Source organism: Hetaerina americana, unplaced genomic scaffold (genome assembly GCF_022747635.1).
Source record: "Hetaerina americana unplaced genomic scaffold, ioHetAmer1.1.p SCAF_8, whole genome shotgun sequence".
NCBI lineage: Eukaryota > Metazoa > Arthropoda > Insecta > Odonata > Calopterygidae > Hetaerina > Hetaerina americana.
The window spans coordinates 83,006,830-83,025,730 of NW_027287427.1; the positions used below are offsets into that span (position 1 = coordinate 83,006,830).

General features: G+C 42.2%; 1 protein-coding gene across 1 annotated transcript in view; it reads right to left on the reverse strand.

Annotated features, from left to right (window-relative positions):
* CARPB (Carbonic anhydrase-related protein B) overlaps positions 1-18,901 on the reverse strand; it is a 773,283-nt gene that overhangs the window by 20,224 nt on the left and 734,158 nt on the right. The window contains exons 6-7 of the mRNA XM_071596722.1: positions 11,079-11,145; positions 9,754-9,908 (exon numbers count right to left, since the gene is read on the reverse strand). Coding sequence (XP_071452823.1) covers positions 9,754-9,908; positions 11,079-11,145 — 222 coding nt within the window. The remainder of the gene's footprint in view (positions 1-9,753; positions 9,909-11,078; positions 11,146-18,901) is intronic.

Here is an 18,901-nt window from a genome sequence, read left to right on the forward strand (position 1 = left end):
GCGAAAGAATAAAAATTACAGCGTCGTTTATACAGGTATCTCATGTGTACCGTGCAGCTCATCTCAATGCACAGTCAAGGCAAACGGCGAGGAATGCCTTAATCATCCAGGAAGAGTGCATAGAACATCATTAAAACAGATTGGCCAGAGGTAAAGAACAAACAATCGATAAACATTCTGCCTCATTAAACTCACATAGGAATTATCTTAGAGAAGCTCTCGACCATATACATCATGCAAATCGAAGTATATCGAAGAAAATATCAGCAGTGGCAGGCGAATTTCGAAGGATGAGGTTGTTCAAGCGTATTGAAAAGATGAACAGAATTATGAACTTTCAGAGAGATAGGAAATTGTCCCCTTCGCTCTGAGAGTGTCCGAAATATAATTATTCATTATCACATTTTCATGGTCTATCATGCTCCCTTTCTTTACTTTCACATCTGATTAATGGCGTTTGCTATTTTTAAAGGAAACTTTTTGGAAAAAGGGCTCAGTGGTAAATGGAGAAAGTTCAATTTATGAGACTTGATGAGAAAATTCTCGCTCCGATATAATAAAATAATGTAAATTTTGCTGCTTTATCAAGCTTGAGAATTTAATTTCGGGAAAATAATTTAGTGGCTTATGACATTTACGTAAAACGTGACCTCGTGGTGCTGTTGTCTTGAACCGGTTATTGGAATAGTGCTAGGCCATCAAATGTTGCCGTGGAAATGGGCAAAACTGGGTGAGAGACTCGAGACATGCTCAAGGCAGCTTATGATGATGATAACGCCATCGGTATATCGGGTCCTATTAGGAGGCAAAACTTGTTTTGGGAGGTTAGAGAAGGCGTTGAAGACGCCGAACGTTCAGGACGCTCTTTGACCTCAAAGAGTGACCAAATTCATCCAAGAGTGAAGGCTTTGTTGGACAGGGATTGCAGATTAAGTATTCGCATGGTTTCTGGAGAACTTGGTACCTCTGAAAATGATGTGCATCGACTTGTAAGCAAAAACATGGGCATGAGAGAGGTGTGTGTGCGGGGAGTTTATTGCCGCGAGTGCTCTCGGACTAACGAAAGGGAACTCGCACGCGGATCTGCCAACAGCTCCTCGACCAAGTGAGTGAGGATCCAAAAATTTAGGCAATGCCCCACCAGACTTCTTCCTCTTCCTCCGCCTCAAGTCCGTGCTGAAATGACGTCACCACGGCTCGGTGTGAGCGTTACAACAGGCCGTAACGAGAGAGCTTAGCAGCATTCCAGGCACCCCATTCCAGAAAGCGTACGAGGCTTGGAAAACCCGCTGGCAGAGGACGCTCCGGGGTGCTACTTCGAAGATTTTGAGTGAATGTATTGATTCTAGCAATAAACTATTTTAATGGACTCAGTCCTACTACTTTTGGGATAAACCTTGAATATGAAATTACGAGGAGGTTAATTTTCAGCGATGTGTCAATGCTTACAAATCTAAACCTCATTTATGTCCATTCATTATATGCTATTTTATCGTGGTCACGCTTAGATTATCAGAAATGCACAAGAGCATCCGTCTCGAAGATGTTAACATCTATAATGCATTAAGTATAGTAATTAATAGCCACATTTTCAGGGTGTTCATGGATGAGACTGGAAAAGTTATATCTGTCATGCAACATTGCGTGCTCCTTTCGTCGGCCGCTATATACGTGCGCTGAATTTAAGGTTAAGCCACAAAAGCCGATATTAAATTAGCCATGCATGAGTAAAAACAGAAATTTGCTGGAAAATGTGTTGACGCCCAAATACCGAAATCTAAAATACGAGGGTCATCCGGAAAGTAGTACCCGTTCGTGCCGCATGAAGTGCTGACGACGCGAGTAGCCGCTGGACGAGGTCAGATAGCTTCAGTGGCTTGTCTGCCTTCTCTGAGCCAAGTTGCGTGACGCTAGCATTGCCTGTGTTGTTTCTGTGATTGTTTACAATGTTTAAAAAATTGAGAACGTCGCCAGTTGTGAAGTGAGGGCAGTGATTAAATTCCTCAATGCAAGAAACGTTCGCCCATGTGATATTCATCGCCAATTAAAGGAGGTGTATGGAGACAATGTAATGGACGAGTCGTCTGTTCGGCGGTGGTGTCGCAACTTCAACATGGGGAGGGGGAACACACACGACGATGAGCGTTCGGAGAGACCGTCTGTCATTACAGACCAACTGGTGAGCTCAGTTGACGAATTCGTGAGGAACGATCGGCGCGTCACAATTGATGACATCTGTGAGCATTTTCCCAATGTTTCTCGAACAATTGTTCATGAAATTGTTAAACACCATCTGCATTATGCAAAAATTTGTGCAAGATGGGTCCCTCGCGTATCTCAATGAGCTGGCGGCGAAGGACTATGCAGCAGGAATACAGAAACTTGTCACACTTTATGACAAATGCCTTAATTTGCTTGGAGATTATGTTGAGAAGTAGTTTAAAGTATCCTCTTTCAAATAAAATTTTTTATGTTTGTTAATATTTACTTTTGTGTCTTTATTTCACGAACGGGTACTACTTTCCGGATGACCCTCGTAGTAATTTCCTTTGCCTTTAATGAAATAAATTTCGGAAAGTAATTCGACATCAATAAGCAGATGATGCACCTTTTATTTTTGCCAACGCCCTTCCTTTTTATCGTGTGAAATTATTGAACGTGGGTGGTGGTAAGTGGGTTTTGTCCCTGTGATTAAAATGAATGAATATGAGGTGGTGTATTCCATTTATTTCTTGCATTCCTTAACGATTATTATTATTTAAGTGATTAATAATATATTTCATTCTTTCAATGGTAATCGATATTAAAACTCTAATATGACCATCTAATAATCTGTACAAATATTAACTAATAACTAACTTTCAATTAAATCTTTTGATTAACATTTTTCTGTAAATAAGGTATTTCATTCCGCTACATTTGCAAATGTTAAATGTACCTTTCGTGTTTCCCAATTTAGAAAAAAAAATATTTGAAGTTTTCTCGATGGTCAATGATCAAGACGTGGGGAGTGACGAGAATTGAGCCGAGAGGAGGGTGAGAATAAAGCAGGGAAATGACGACTCCCGTGGCTGTATCGCTCACCGGAGAACTCTTCATTAATTATTGGAGTCTGTGGGACCAGGTGAGAGTTGGCGGCACTTTTACTGTCTCTGATCGGCACAGTATAACGTGTTTACACCGGATGAGACATGTGGTGAGGTGGAAGGTAACGGTATGTGGTAAGGATCAAATGAATATTCACAGTTGGGTCAAAGGAAAGGGGGAAGAAGAGAGAAAGAGGGGGAAATGCCGGGCTTTTCGATGGAAAGACGAATTCGGATCAGTTAGGGATTAATTATCGCATTTCTGCTCCACAGATGGAGGGGAAACAAATCCGTGAGAATAGCAGGGCAATGGGGAGATATTTTAGTCCAAGGATGAAATTTTAAAATATTGCCTGTTTTTTTATGAATATGTCTTTGTAGGGACCCAAAAGATGATCGGAAGACTTTTAAAGAGGTTTTGGCATTGCAATATATTTACGGTATGCTCAGTATTCCTTGAATCAGACGGGTAGCTTCCATTCGGTCCATTGCTCTCCCGCTGCCGGACTCGAGCCCGATGGTTACCAGTGCTCGTACTGATATCTAAGCCCGTCAATATTGCGTGGAATATGGAGGATGTTTTAGAATGAATGTTGGGATTGTAAAACTCCACAGTGTTTATTACATTTAACTTATAATTATAAATTATATATCAAATGACAGAGTAACTCAAACAGTTTTCTTGTCACAACTGCTCAAACACCGTTTCCTCTGTCGTCCATTAGCAGGCGCTGGTAGCAAAGAGGGTAGCTAGAGCGAACAGTGGGATCGGGATGGCGCGGTCGCTAACGCATTTACTTCACACCCTGAGGGCCTGGGTTCGACACCCGGCGACGACAGATATTTTTCAGTGGAATCCCGATGCCTTCCTGAGGGGCTTTTTGGAGGGCACTTTGAGTGAGTGAGCCGTTCGTCGGATGGGACGCTAATCTGCGGACCCCTTGGCGCCTTTAAGAGCAGGCTAATGCCGACGCCGAGTTTCTTTCCACCCTTCAACCTGTCCATCTCTCATGGCGCAAATCACCTGAGCTTTCGGTCGCCTCCCATAAAAACTACTATTACTGAGCAGAAAGCGTTTTGCGTTTTACAATTTACAAGAACTGAATCTGTAGTTGTAGTAGTGTATTGTTCATTCGATCTCACGCCATGTGATTTATAGCTTTGAGGGATCTTAAAGGATCACAAAGAATGTGCCTCCGCCACCAGCTGACCTACCCAACTAGAGACATGATTGAAGCAGTTGCTGCAGCAATTACTCAGGGCGTGCCACGATCAAGGTTTGAGAAGAACTCGACTATCGACGCGGTGAGAACATTTAACACGAGTAAGAAAAACTGTTTAAGTTGCTCTTTCATTTAGATACTAGATAAATATATACTTTAATATCCTTCAAGCTATAACTATGGCGTGTGGCAGGTGGGTAATTCACACCAGACTAATTGTATATTTTTATCATTGTAATTTTAATGTAATGCACACTGCAAAGTCTTAAAACCCCGATATTCATATCCCTGATGCTCATTTTGATAAAACTTGTACTTTTAAAATAGAGGGGGTCTCATAATTGTACGAGGGCGGTTCAATAAGTACCCGTGTCAGAAATGAAGAAACCATTTTTTCAAAAACATTTTTTTAATTTTTCAACATAGTCCCCTTTTAGAAGGATACACTTCTTCCAGAGTTCCGGCCATTTTTTTAACCCCTCCAAAAAGAGGATTTGTCGAACTCTCGAAAATACGCCTCTGTCTCGGCGATAACTTCCTCGTTTGAGCTAAATTTTTTCCCCGCGAGCCATTTCTAGGGAGCCAGATAGGGTGAATACTGGGGGTGCGGCAGCAATTCATAACGTAGTTCATGCAGTTCATGAAGTTGACAGCCAGATCAGCTTGTTGTCCACCGTGAGCAATCGCGGAACCCATCGCGCCGACAATTTTTTCATCGCCAACTCAATCATGTAAAATATTAATTGCCGTTCCGGCCTCTGATAATTCGCGCACTTTCGTTCGTCGATCAGTGAGAATCATGGTGTGGACTTTTTGAATGATTTCCTCGGTAACCACGTCTGCCGGGCGTCCTGGTCCCTCCTCATTAAAAACAGATGTTCGCCCACGTTTAAATTCGTTGAACCAAAATCTAACTGTGGTCATAGATGGCGAAGTGTCTCCATAAACAGCATCCAAATTTGCTTTTATCTCCTCGCATTTCTTCCCATCCAAAAACAAAAAGCCAATTACCGAACGATACTGCTCTTTTACCATCTTAGCGAAAATCACGAAACACGTCTTACTCGAATGGCTTCAAAATCCAAACTAGCCTTTAAATCAGTCTGAAATTTATTTCACCTTCGTTTGATAGATGGTAGCACACGATGATAACATAAACTTCCCTCAGGAACAGCCTTTGTCCTCAAACACAGGTACTTATTGAACCGCCCTCGTATTTCACAATAATATTTTAAACGTGAGCAATCAGTGCAAGAGCCGTCTCTCAGGTCCATATTTTGCAGTCCCCGCCTTACTGAGTAACAGCTTAATGAGGCTATACGGAAATCCCTTTGCCTGGCCCCTATCCTAATTTGGCAGGGGCGATCTTACCAGGACAAATTATCTTTATTCCCGTCTGTAGAGGGGTCATCAAAAAGCGTAAGGCCTTCCATCAACTGAAGGTTGTATCCTATGCGGAGGTTTAATTTATGTGTATAAACGCACACACACATTTATATTCTCATTTCTCCGCCACTATATATCTATCCGAATGCCCCTCACCACATACTCTCGGCAATGAGTTTATCCTGAAAACATTATCCTAGCAGAGAATTCCTTCTCTTTCCTCAAAACGCATTGCCTTCAGGTCAAAGGCTGTGCAATGGGTAATAGATTAAGCCCTTCACCTCCACCTCGGCCCCCTTGATAAAAACTTCCTTTCTGGTAACCCCCTTCAGCCTCTCCTCTGCGTGAGATACATATATGATGTATTTCTTCTCTGGCTACATAGCGGGAATTCCATTGAAACATTCATTTTCTCCCTCAATACTTTCTTTTCTCTCTCCTTTCTACTCTACCTCAGAAATCACTTTCCTTGATGTCAACATTTCTCTTATTAATAAAATATTCCACATCCCTCTCAACTTTATACCCAGCAATAAAATGTAATGCCTCCACTACACCAGCTGTCACACATCGCCCACTTAACGCCTTCTTATATACACACTCTCCACCCGTGGTTACCGTGTCTGCAATAACGCTCCCTTCTCCCTGGACACATTCCTCCACAATTTACATAACGCACTCCTCCACCGCGGTTATCCCAAGTCCCTTCTTTATAAAATATCCCCTGAATCTTTCACGCCCTCAAACCTTTCCAAGACCCCTCCCTATGCACAGCGTGCGAACAGTTACTCAAACATATCCCCAAAGACCTCTTCCCCATTCCGGCCAATCAAAAACAACAGCAAGCCCGCCATATTTAATCGTACCATAAATTTATGGGGCAATTTGAAATCCACTCGATCCCAATCGAAATTCTCAGTCGACCACAACTCCGACCGATATCTAGCGGTAGACATGTCTGCATAAAACATGTCCCATCTTCACCACTCCTTGCCTTTCCTCTCAACTTACCATTTCTCTCCCATCCCACGGTACTCCCTCACGCACATCCCCCCTCCTACGACCGGCAGTGCACCACACTCCTCAATATACAGTAAGTATCAAACAATCACCGCGCCGCACGCAGCCTTCTTCCGCATTGGCATCTCTACGAGCGCCTAAACATGCCTCCCTCCACAATGTTTCACTTAATGATTGTTTTAATGTGTCGATTATTGCCTCCTTTCCCCTTTTGACAGACACACCGCTAAAACTCATAATCCTCGAGGAAGTATGCATTTGGCCCCTGGGAGCTTGCTCTGACACAGACTCAGAACTTGCTCGATTCCGTCTTCCCCACATCTTCCGTGCTATCCATGGGAATGTGCATTCGTTCGCCGCATGGCGGGGTTTTCGTGTTTGAATATGTATTTGGCCAATGTGGCTCGTCTTCTTCTTCTGGGCATGCGTGCCACGAAACACGGTTCCCATCATTTCTGACGCTGTATGATTACTTTCCTACTTCATTTTCCTCTTGCCGTTGTCCATTTCTCGTTTGGTGGGTGAAACAGCTCCCTAACGCCATCTCCCGATCAAAAAATCTGGGCACTTGATTGCTTTAACCGCAGAAGATTGGTGTAAATTGTGTTTACTAGACAGCTAGGACGTGTTTGCTTTTACCGAGTATCTGTTTTCGCCGGCGACTGAGGCATCGGCCGCCGGGATTGATGCAGCGGCACTGCCCGACTTCCTGGAAGACTGAGCGTATGGTCGTGTTTTTTTTCGTGGGAGGTTGACCAACCGGCTTTTTTGAAGCGTGAGGTTTGAATCCAGTCTTTCTTCCGCGGGGAGAGCCTTGCTTCGTTTTGTTTACTGAGACCTTATCTCTTGTTATATATGTTAGATTCCCTTTGTTTTGCTACCACCGGGTGCTTGTAGCGAGGAGGGAGTGTACATGATTGTCTTTTCCCTCATGGCAATGCTAGTTCTTATACCGCGCTTTCTTTCTACAGGCAAGTGGGCTGAATTTGATTTTTTAATAGCTGTGCGCCGCTTAAAAGTGACGTCTGGTACCTATCCGGTCCCGGACAAAGTCCGTGGTTGAATTTCTTTTGCAAAACGGCTGCCCTATCATCGATAATTTCAGCCATATCATCGATAAATTATCATAATACTATATACGAGGGTCATCCGGAAAGTAGTACCCGTTCGTGCCGCATGAAGTGCTGACGACGCGAGTAGCCGCTGGACGAGGTCAGATAGCTTCAGTGGCTTGTCTGCCTTCTCTGAGCCAAGTTGCGTGACGCTAGCATTGCCTGTGTTGTTTCTGTGATTGTTTACAATGTTTAAAAAAATTGAGAACGCCGCCAGTTGTGAAGTGAGGGCAGTGATTAAATTCCTCAATGCAAGAAACGTTCGCCCATGTGATATTCATCGCCAATTAAAGGAGGTGTATGGAGACAATGTAATGGACGAGTCGTCTGTTCGGCGGTGGTGTCGCAACTTCAACATGGGGAGGGGGAACACACACGACGATGAGCGTTCGGGGAGACCGTCTGTCATTACAGACCAACTGGTGAGCTCAGTTGACGAATTCGTGAGGAACGATCGGCGCGTCACAATTGATGACATCTGTGAGCATTTTCCCAATGTTTCTCGAACAATTGTTCATGAAATTGTTAAACACCATCTGCATTATGCAAAAATTTGTGCAAGATGGGTCCCTCGCGTATCTCAATGAGCTGGCGGCGAAGGACTATGCAGCAGGAATACAGAAACTTGTCACACGTTATGACAAATGCCTTAATTTGCTTGGAGATTATGTTGAGAAGTAGTTTAAAGTATCCTCTTTCAAATAAAATTTTTTATGTTTGTTAATATTTACTTTTGTGTCTTTATTTCACGAACGGGTACTACTTTCCGGATGACCCTCGTGTGTGTATATATATATATACTATATATATATATATATACTATATATATATATATATATACTATATATATATATATATATACATATATATATATACTATATATATATATATATATATATATATATATATATATATATATATATATATATATATATATATATAGTACTTGTACTCATGTAATATTTCAAGGAAAAACATGATTTACACATAATCTGTGAACTGACGTTATGCATGATGCAAACAAACTCTGTAACATTCTGGACCGGATAAAATAGATTGTATTATAGCTGAAATGGTTAAAGCATCGGCCCGGCATGTCGAAAGATCCGGTGTTCATGTCCCGGTCAAGGAAATAGTTTCTCATTTGTGATCTGCTCGATACTGCCTTCACCACCTCTCTGTGGTAATGAGTACTGTGTTTGTCTTTTATGTGTGTTCCTATCCTTTTTCCTTATATCTATATCCATGTGAATGAATAAATATAAATATTTACACACACACACACACACACATATATATATATAAACACACACATATGTATGTGTATGTATACATAAACTCACACACAATTTTCCGCACTGTAGTGGCGGGGTAATGTTCTCGACGGCCAACCTGGGTTCGAACCCCGCCGAGGTGGGTTTTTCTCCATCTAGGGCTTGGGTGTTTGGCGGTAAAGGGCAACTTGCTCTTTCCAAATTAATGTGAAATATATATGCACAATTTGAATACCGATTGGATGAAAAGGATTGTGCACTTTAGTCAGGATTTCACATATTTTACGTCGTATCTTGACTATGTCCGATATGTTTAACTGTTTTTTAAAATAACTATTAAAAATATAACTCGTGCGCGATCCGATGAACTTTGGAATTCAATCTTGGGGAAAGAACAATCTCTACTTGTATATTCGTTTTTTTGCACAAATTAGAATCGCCTATTTTTTAGAGTAACTATACTTTTAGAGAAGGTTTAACGATAACAAGCAATACGGACACATTAAATGTCAGAAGTGGTTTTTCAAACATGTGAACGTGAAAAATCGCGTCGTATTTGATGTAACTGGAGTCATGTTGGAATGGAGAAAATATCCAGCTGCGAGAGGTTTGCGTCGGACAGAGATTACTGCGACGGAACACTGCTTCCTACCTGTTGCTTGGTGATGTATATCGGTTTATTTAAGACGACCCATGTGACAGTTTCGTGGCATGCCGGGGCCGTTGTGGAGCCGTCGTAGGTCATGTAGAAATCCGTCTCCGGCAAAAGGCCCCTCACGGACAATCTCCTCACTTCGGATTCCGCACCTTGGGAGCAAGCAAAGGATGCGATGTCATTAAAGGCGCAGTAATCCAGTGCGAATTCATTCCTTACAACTCACTAAAAATTATCCACTTTACCAATGCATTTTCTGAATTTGTCGTATTGCTTCTTCATAAAAGGCTATTTAACTAAGTACGTCAAATACAATTGTTTTATCACCGGCATTTTTTTTGTTTTGAAATTGAAAAATAAACAACTTGACTTTTCCAAATATTTTTTTTAGGTTTCTTTATGGTAAAACCTAGGTCGTAAATAAAAAAATGTATGTGGAAAAGCCAAGTTGTTTATTTTTCAATTTCATTTTCAATTTCATTTTCAACATGTCTAATATAAATTTTTAGCAAAAATATTTATGTCGAAGATATACTATTAAAATTCACATAGTTATCAGTGTGGTATAGAGGCATTACCTTTTATTAACTGTATGGAGTTGTAATTAACTCTAAAGAAGATCAAGGAATAAGGTTAAATCACGTTTTCAAGAAATTATGTTTCGTATATTGTAAAGATTTTTGAAGCTACTGAACACATGAAAATGCCATTTAAATAATGTAAATACTAAATTTAACTTATATATTCATGAATTACCTTAGGAAGTTCATGATCTAAGAGAGTATGGATTCTGATTTTCGTTTTAAGATAAATTTTGAAAATATTTTACTAACCGATATTATTAAATTCGATCTTGTCTACAAAATGTAAAAGCCCGTAGTTCTATTGATATTTTTGAATATATTAATGAAATGAAATCATTAAATTTTTCACCAGAAAATATTTTCATTCATCAGATGAAAAATTAGAATTTCTGGGTTAATGCTAAATAAACCTAGCGGACAGCAATTTATCACATTATCATCCGATATCTTAGTTTAAGTGACATTGTTTTGCCCTAAAATTACCTCTATGCAATATTTTTTACTCAAAATAAAAATTTTCGGCGCAAATTAATGTATAAATAAATAAAGTTAAATAGTTTAAATAAAGAAATTGTTATTTCTCCAGACTTCATTCTAATCATTCATAAGAAACGTAAGACGAAAATCATAATTTTCTCATACATATGACAAACATAACATATTATTCGTTACACATTTTTTCCTTCCAACTCACCATCAAAATAAGGCATTTTGAGGCCGTGGGATTGGAAAACTTACCTCCAAACTTGATCCTTTCGAGTTGATCTGTCAGAAGTCGAAGTTCTGGATTAGATAAGTCTCCTAACTGCAATAAAAAATGGGAAAAATAAATATATTAGTTATCGTACCGGGAAATAATCATCTGGCATGCAATAAACTGTTTATTGAAGGAAAACTGAATTTGCGGTGAGCAGCGATAAAGGGAGGAAATAATCTTAAGGTCAATCCATTCATTCCTGAGACATTCAGAGGAGGATATAAGGAATACGCGGGAAAAAATGAGACAAAAGAATTTTATGCGAGAAGAAACAAAGGTTAATTAAACAATTCATCAAGACGGCCACACATTAAAGTGAATGCAATCGTTATTATTGCAAGCACACTGCACTCAAAGATTTCGCTAGCTTATTCTTGATTTTTTTCACGCCACTCGTCATATTGCAGTTTTGAAAAATATATTAATTATATGACTTTCATAATTTTTAGCACTATATTACACAGCATTGTGTTTGTAATTACCTTTTTGACATGGATAATAGAACGTAGTCGTTCACCTGCTCCCGTCAGTTGCAGTATGATAAAAAAAATAGGCTAACAACTACAGAAAAATAAAATTTTAAATTTGCAGCTTACACGAAATAAAGTCCCGTACGCATTAACTTAGGAAGTGATTATCACTTACACCTCTAGTTATAAAAAAGGACACTTTTACTTTGATCATTAACTGTACTGAATGATTATACTGGCACATACGTGTGGAATTAAGCATCAATAACTGAATGCATGCAATTGAAAATAATCATTCTGTAATAAACATTTTGAATAAAAATTGACCAATCAAATGGGTCGCAATTATCCGAGCAAAGATTATCTGTCTCTCTGATTAGAAATACATACACTCCGGTAAACTCACCCATTTAAAATGTTCACTTAGTCGTAATCCTATTGAAAAACAGTTGATCAATTTAATGTGACCTAATTACAGTTACGGTCTTTCGGAAATTTGATTCGGAATGCGGTGACATCTCAACTCGTCGCCATTATATTACGCGCAAATCCAGTTATGCGCGGAGTGAGTGGTTCCCGGCGGCGAAGAGCAGGTGCCCCGTCTAGGCACGTTGTCACGGGGATTTCAGAAGCTACAATCCAAGCACGGGTTCATTTTTCTCTCGGCTTCCCGCACGCCGTGTCGAATGCGGCGGAGCAAGAAAGACTTAAAGTAGTTACAGCAAATGGCTCGGGGAAACGGGAAGGGATGACGCTTTATTAGTGTGTGGGTGTGTTCTTGATGAGATGAGTGGGAAGGGGGGCGGGAGGGGGAAAGGAGAGTCGGGGGGAGTTCAGAATTAGTGGGAGGGGGGAGGCAGGGGGCGGGGGGCAGGGTAATCACAGTGGGGGTGGGTGGGAGGGGAGCAATCCCATCTCTAGTTTTGATAAATTTGCTCGCAGATACCGAGGCGATCATTCCGTGGCCATCGACGAGGAGGAATGGAAACCCTTACCCTTAACCCTCTTCCGCTTGCTCGCACTCTTGCAATCGACCCGTGTGGAGGGCACTGCAGGGTCAGCCCTTTTGACTACTTCGGTCTTATGAATATGATTTCTGTTAGCAGTGGTAGCCTTTTCCTCCATACATCCTATGTGTAGAAGAGGATTCATGAAATATGAGGACCATTTTAAAATAAAGCTGTAAAATAATGGCCATGTTGTCATGGTGCCGTAAAATCATTTCTTAATTTAAACGGTCATTATTTGTACACGCAGGGCCAGATATTTCATCAAGGTGAAGCAGAGAGAAAGGAATGGTCGGGGGAGGTACTCATTGCGGGTGAAAAGGGACGGAGGAAGGAAGGAAAGATCCAGGAATGGACCAGAATGAGGAAGGCGGTGGTGCCGAGGGAGGTTTATGGGAGGGGAACCCTCCGAGAGGGGAGGGGGGGAGGAACCGAGAGAGGGAGAGAGGGTTGCGGAGATGGAGGCTGGTGGGTGAACGAGAAGGAAATGTATGTTGATGCGAGCTAGTTACGGAATCTGTCATTGGCAAACGTTTTCCATCCGGAGAACCTCGGTCTTGCAGGGAAGGGCTGGGATTGAGGATGTGCAGGAGGGAGGGGTTGAGGTGGAGGGAGGGGGGAGGCAGGGGTCGGAGGAGGTAAGAGAGCCGGGGGAAGGAGTATGTGGAGGGATGGTCGCAAAGAAGGATATATACATCGTGTGGTAAAAGTAGATTTCCGTAAATGAAATTGTGCTCTAGGAAGACAAAACTACTTCATTGCAAAAAAGCATTTATTCTGGAGAAAAAACGAAATATTTTCACAAGGTATTTTAAAATAAAATTTTTGCGGAGGCAATATTACATCTAGATACGTTTTTGATTTTTAAACTTGATTATTAGAGCTCTTAGACGCAGCATTTACATCTATATACGTTTGTTATATTTTAAATTGGATCTTAAATCTCAATTCATTTAATGGTGGAATCTTATGTCTTCTTTATCTAATGATTGGGTATTTTATAATGGAAGGAGAATTTTTCCATCATTAATGTCCTCCAAAGTTTGAGTAATCAATTTATCGTTCATACGTACTTCTAAATTTTAATTTAGGATTTAATTAATGGGCTAAAGCTTTACCCCGACGTGAAGTTTCGTAGGAAGGTGGAATCAATAGGCTTACTAATGACACCATTAATGTACGATACAATATTATTAGCCCTGCTGTTTAAACACTATTGGTACTTTAACTCAAGAGAATGTAATCATACCGTGGGATTTTACCGAATGCATAAAAGTGCAAAATGAATGCTGTATTTAACTGTGTTCGAGCCTGCAGTTCTGCTAATCCGCAAAAGATATTAATGAAGAAGTCTCCTAAAATTATTCAAAGGAAATATGAAGAAAGAATAAAAGTGATAGCATTCTATTAGAATTTGAATCTTTTCGTTCGTAAGGAATACTAGAAAATTTCTGTTACAATCTTTTTTCAGCGCCATTAAAAATAAATTATAATATTAATGACATTAAAAATTATAGCATGGATATATAGGCGAAGGTATTACCAATAAATTTTCAATTCTAGAATAAACATGTATATTTAAATGTATGCATGTATATATATATATATATATATATATATATATATATACTCATATATACAGAAACATATATAAGGAAAAGGGATAGGAACACGTATAAAGGACGAACACAATAGAGGTGGGGAAGGCGGAATCGAACGGATCACAAGAGTAAAAATATTTCCTCAACCGGGACTCGAACACCGGATCTTTCCACTTGCCGGGCGGATGCTCTTAACCACTTGAGCTATGGTTCAATTTATTTTTATTCGGTCTAGTATGTTACACTGCTAGTGTTTACATTGTACACATTGTCAGCTTACAGATTATGGTTACAGAATATTTTTTTCCTTATTATGGTTACACACTTACATAGACATAAATTCATATACATGGCATAAAACAATTGTGACCATGAACAATACTGTGGAAGGAAATAATAAAGGCAGGGTTCACAAAATATAGAAGGAATTATTTGGATTAGCAACGGAACATTAGATTTGGTTGGAATTATTGATAGCTTTGAAGCACAGTTATTCAGAAAAACAACTTTTTAACCACGGACGAAGTGTGTCCGGTACCGGGGGCAGCCACATCCGTTCCACCAATGCTTGCATGCCTTTAGCGGAATGTTTATTCGCGGTTCTCATCTGTGTGAATTCCACGATTAGGGTGGTCATTATGAAGGATTGGAAGTTCGGAAAGAGCCGAAAGTTCAAGGTGATCAGATTCATGTCGGTAATGGCACCACCACCGAACACGTCCCAGGTTTTATAGATCTTTTTTAGAGCTTCCCATTCTCTGATTTTATCGTTGCATCCAAGGATGAGATGTGCGACGTTGTCTATTCGACCGCATGACGGACAAAGGGGCGAATCGGCTAGCCGAAGATGGTGCCTCACTTCCCTCGTCATGACTGTGTTCGCGATTAGGTTAAACATTCCACTACGTGCTTCATCGTTCGCCCTGCTGGTCGCCCAGTTTTTCCAAGAAATCGTTCTTTTTAATGTATCTTGTTGCTGCTCGGTAAGCGCTCTGACATACTACCTTGATCAAAAAGTTCCCGGAATAACCACCGTGTGGCGCTCCCATCGTTCCGATTTGAGTTCTGTTTTTTTTGTTAAATTGGTACATCTGTTGTTGATATTCCCTTTAAATCTTAGTGTCATAACTTGACATTTGCAAAAGTTACGTAGCCAAGAGTACATCTATCTCTATGTGTGTTGGCGATTTTTTACAATTGCAGAAATGGATTTAAATTTGCAACAACGAACTTGTATTAAATTTTGCGTAAAAAACGGATTTAGTGGCGCACGGACGTTGGAAATGTTGGAAAAGTGTTTCGGCAACGATTCTCTAAAAAAAACGGTCGTTTACCAGTGGCACGAGCGGTTCAGAAGTGATCGTGAGTCAATCGAAGATGATGAACGCAGTGGCAGACCATCGACATCGAAAGTCGGTGAAAAAAATGATAAAGTAAAAGAAATGTTGGTCAATAACCGCAAATTAACCCTCAGAGAAATAGCGGAGGACTTGAACATTGCCTATGGATCCGCCCAAGACATTGTGGTTAATGATTTGGGTTTCCGTCGTGTAGCAGCAAAGTTGATGCCAAAAGACCTCAATTTCATGCAAAAAAGAGACCGTGTTGACGTCGCAAAAGACATGATTTGCGAGGCTGAATCCGATCCCACATTCATCAAAAGGATCATTACTGGAGACGAGACGTGGGTTTATGAGTACGACACGCAATCCAGACATCAGGCAAGTGAATGGCGTTCACCAAATGAGCCGAGACCAAAAAAACCACGTCGTTTTCAGTCAAAAAAGAAGGCAATGCTGACGGTTTTCATGGATTACAACGGTGTAGTGCATCATGAATTTTTGCCAGAAGGCCAGACAGTAAACAAAGAGTATTATTTGGGCGTTATGAGACGTTTGCGTGAAGCAATTCGCCGAAAGAGACCAGAAATGTGGGCAGAAAACTCGTGGATTTTGCACCATGATAACGCACCGTCGCACAGTGCTATCATTATTCGTAATTTTTTGACGAAAAATGCAACAAATACCATCCAACAGCCACCGAATTCACCTGATTTGGCTCCCTGTGACTTCTTTCTGTTCAATCGAGTTAAAAAACCATTACGGGGAACGCGTTTTAGCAGCCGAGAGGAAGTAATGGAAAAATCGCAGGAAGCACTGATGGACATACCGAAAACCGAATATAAAAAATGTTTCGAGGATTGGATCAAGCGCTGGCATAAGTGTGTTGCAGTCGATGGGGATTACTTTGAAGGGGACAATATAGATTTAGATGAATAAACTTGTATTTTTAATTTTCTGGATAAATTCCGGGAAATTTTTGATCAAGGTAGTACAGGGTCTTCACCCGAATTGCTTCTCCATCTCGCAGGAGAGAAGCGACTTTTTTCGTTTCATCAAATGCCCTCCGGTGGCATACGTCGCGCGCGAGTTCCTGCCACGCGTCCTTGAGGAGTGCCTTGCGCCACGCGTCGTCACCGCCGAGGATGCGCAGGCTAAGCTTCGCGTAGACCACCTTCGCCTTTAGAGCTGTATCGGTTAAATTGAGACCACCCTGCTCAAACGGGCCATAGAGCTGGTTTCGGGACACTTTCTTTACGTAGCCATTCCAGATCATTTGGTTGGACACTCTAATAAAGTATGCGTTGTATTTAGTGGGTAAGGGCCATAGATGGGCCACATACCATATCCTTGGGAAGACAATCTGGTTGAGGAGGCGGACGCGGGTCACGATCGGGAGGGAAGGGAGTGAAAGCTTTCCAACACTCCATTTTACATGATGGTCAATAATTCCCCAGTTTCGCTCAATCGTGGGAGCCAACTCCCTCTCCCACCAGAACCCCAAGATTTTGAGCGAGGGCGCTTCTGACCAACCGATGGAGTTCGAGGGCCGGTCGCCCTTCAGCAGCAAAAACCCGGATTTCCGGTTATTGAGGAAGATACCACCCTGCTCATATGACTTTAATATGTCGTGGGCTAGGGCCATGTGGGACGGGTCGTCTACGAAGAGCGTTATGTCGTCAGCGTATGCGACGCCCAGGCAGACGGCGCCGTGACGACGTACCCCGATTCCACTGCTCTGTAGTCGTCTGAGTATGGGGTCTAAGGCAAGGGCGAACAGCAGCATTGACAGTGGGCAGCCCTGCCGAACGGAGTTACTGACGGGGATGGGCGGCGAGGTGGCATTGTTTATCCTAATTATAGAGTATATTCCGTTATACATCGTTGATACGGCACGAATGAAGTACTCGGGGAAGGCCATCTTCTTGAGCACGGTGAGAATCCATTCGATCCGGACCAGGTCAAATGCTTTCTCAAGATCGATAGCCACGAGTGATAAAAAACGATCACCATACAAGGGGGCGGAAAAAATGATGTCACGAATTAAAAGTGCTGCATCGAAAATGTTTCGCGTTTTCGACACGGCGTACTGGGATGGAGAGAGGACGATGTCGGCAGCAGCCGTCATTCTACATCGTAGGACGTGCGCCAATATTTTATAGTCTGCGTTTAAAAGGGCGATTGGCCTGAAGTCGTTGAACGACTTTGGCCGCGTCTTCTTTGGTATAAGCGTTATCACGGCGGTCCTCTGACTTGCAGTCAGAGAGCCGCTAGCTAAAATACAGTTAAAAAGGTGGGTTAAAATAGGTTTTAAAACATCCCAGTACGCTAAATAAAATTCAAAGGGTAGGCCGTCCAAGCCGGGTGCTTTGCCCTTCGGGAACATGGACGAGACGCAGTCCAGTTCGTCTGAACTTATGTCTCGACAAAGATCGTCTTTTTGATCTGTAGGAAGCGTAGGGAGAGGGGGGAGAGGGGGTGCGTCTCCCTCCTTCCATGGAGGATACCTGTTAAAGGTGTTTTGAAAGTGCCGGCCCGCTTCCTTAAGGAGGTCGGTGTCACCGGCGGCAGATTCTCTGACAGGGATTCTGTCTATATCGGAGCCAGAGTTGGATTTCATCCAGCGCCGAAGCTCAGATAGCGTTAGGGGGCCCCCTTTATCCGTGTCCAGTTCTTTTTGCCACTGTTGGGGAGCGTATTTTTGGAGCTCGTGGCCCAGGATAATTTTTTTTAGGGACGAAACTTGGGCGTGGAAACCCTCCGGCGCCACATCCTTACGCAGGAGCTCTTCCAGCGCTCGGCGGTAGAAGGAGATGGTGTAGTTCTTTTCCCTACGCCACTCCAAAGTTTGCCTTTTGATGTGGGTGACAATGTGGGGTTTGAAAACCTCGTCCCACCATAGAGCGAGATTTGCACCGGGACGGAGTGCCGCGATCAGTGCACACACCCGGGTGCGGATAGAATCACGACGAGTCGCGTCCTCCAACACGCGGAGGTCCATGCGCCACACGGAGCCGCAGCGGTGGACGTGCGCGCCCGGGGTTGTGTCCGGGCACGTAACTCTCATGATCACTGCGCAGTGATCAGAGAAGGACACCGGGAGGGTGTCCACTGTCTGGACATCATTCTTTAGGGATGTCGAGACGAAGAGGTAGTCAATCCGCGTCCGAGAGTTAGGCCCTGATCGCGTGAAGGGGGCGGGACCGGCGCAATAAGAACGCACTGCGTCAATCGCTCTAATGGAGTCGAGCATCAGTGAGAGCGCCCGGCTTGGATAGTATGTCACGTTATCCCTGTTCGAGGCACTATCCTCTCGGCGGTAGATAGTGTTAAAATCTCCGCCCAATATGGCCTTCCCCGAGAAGGAATACAGGTAGGGGAGGAGA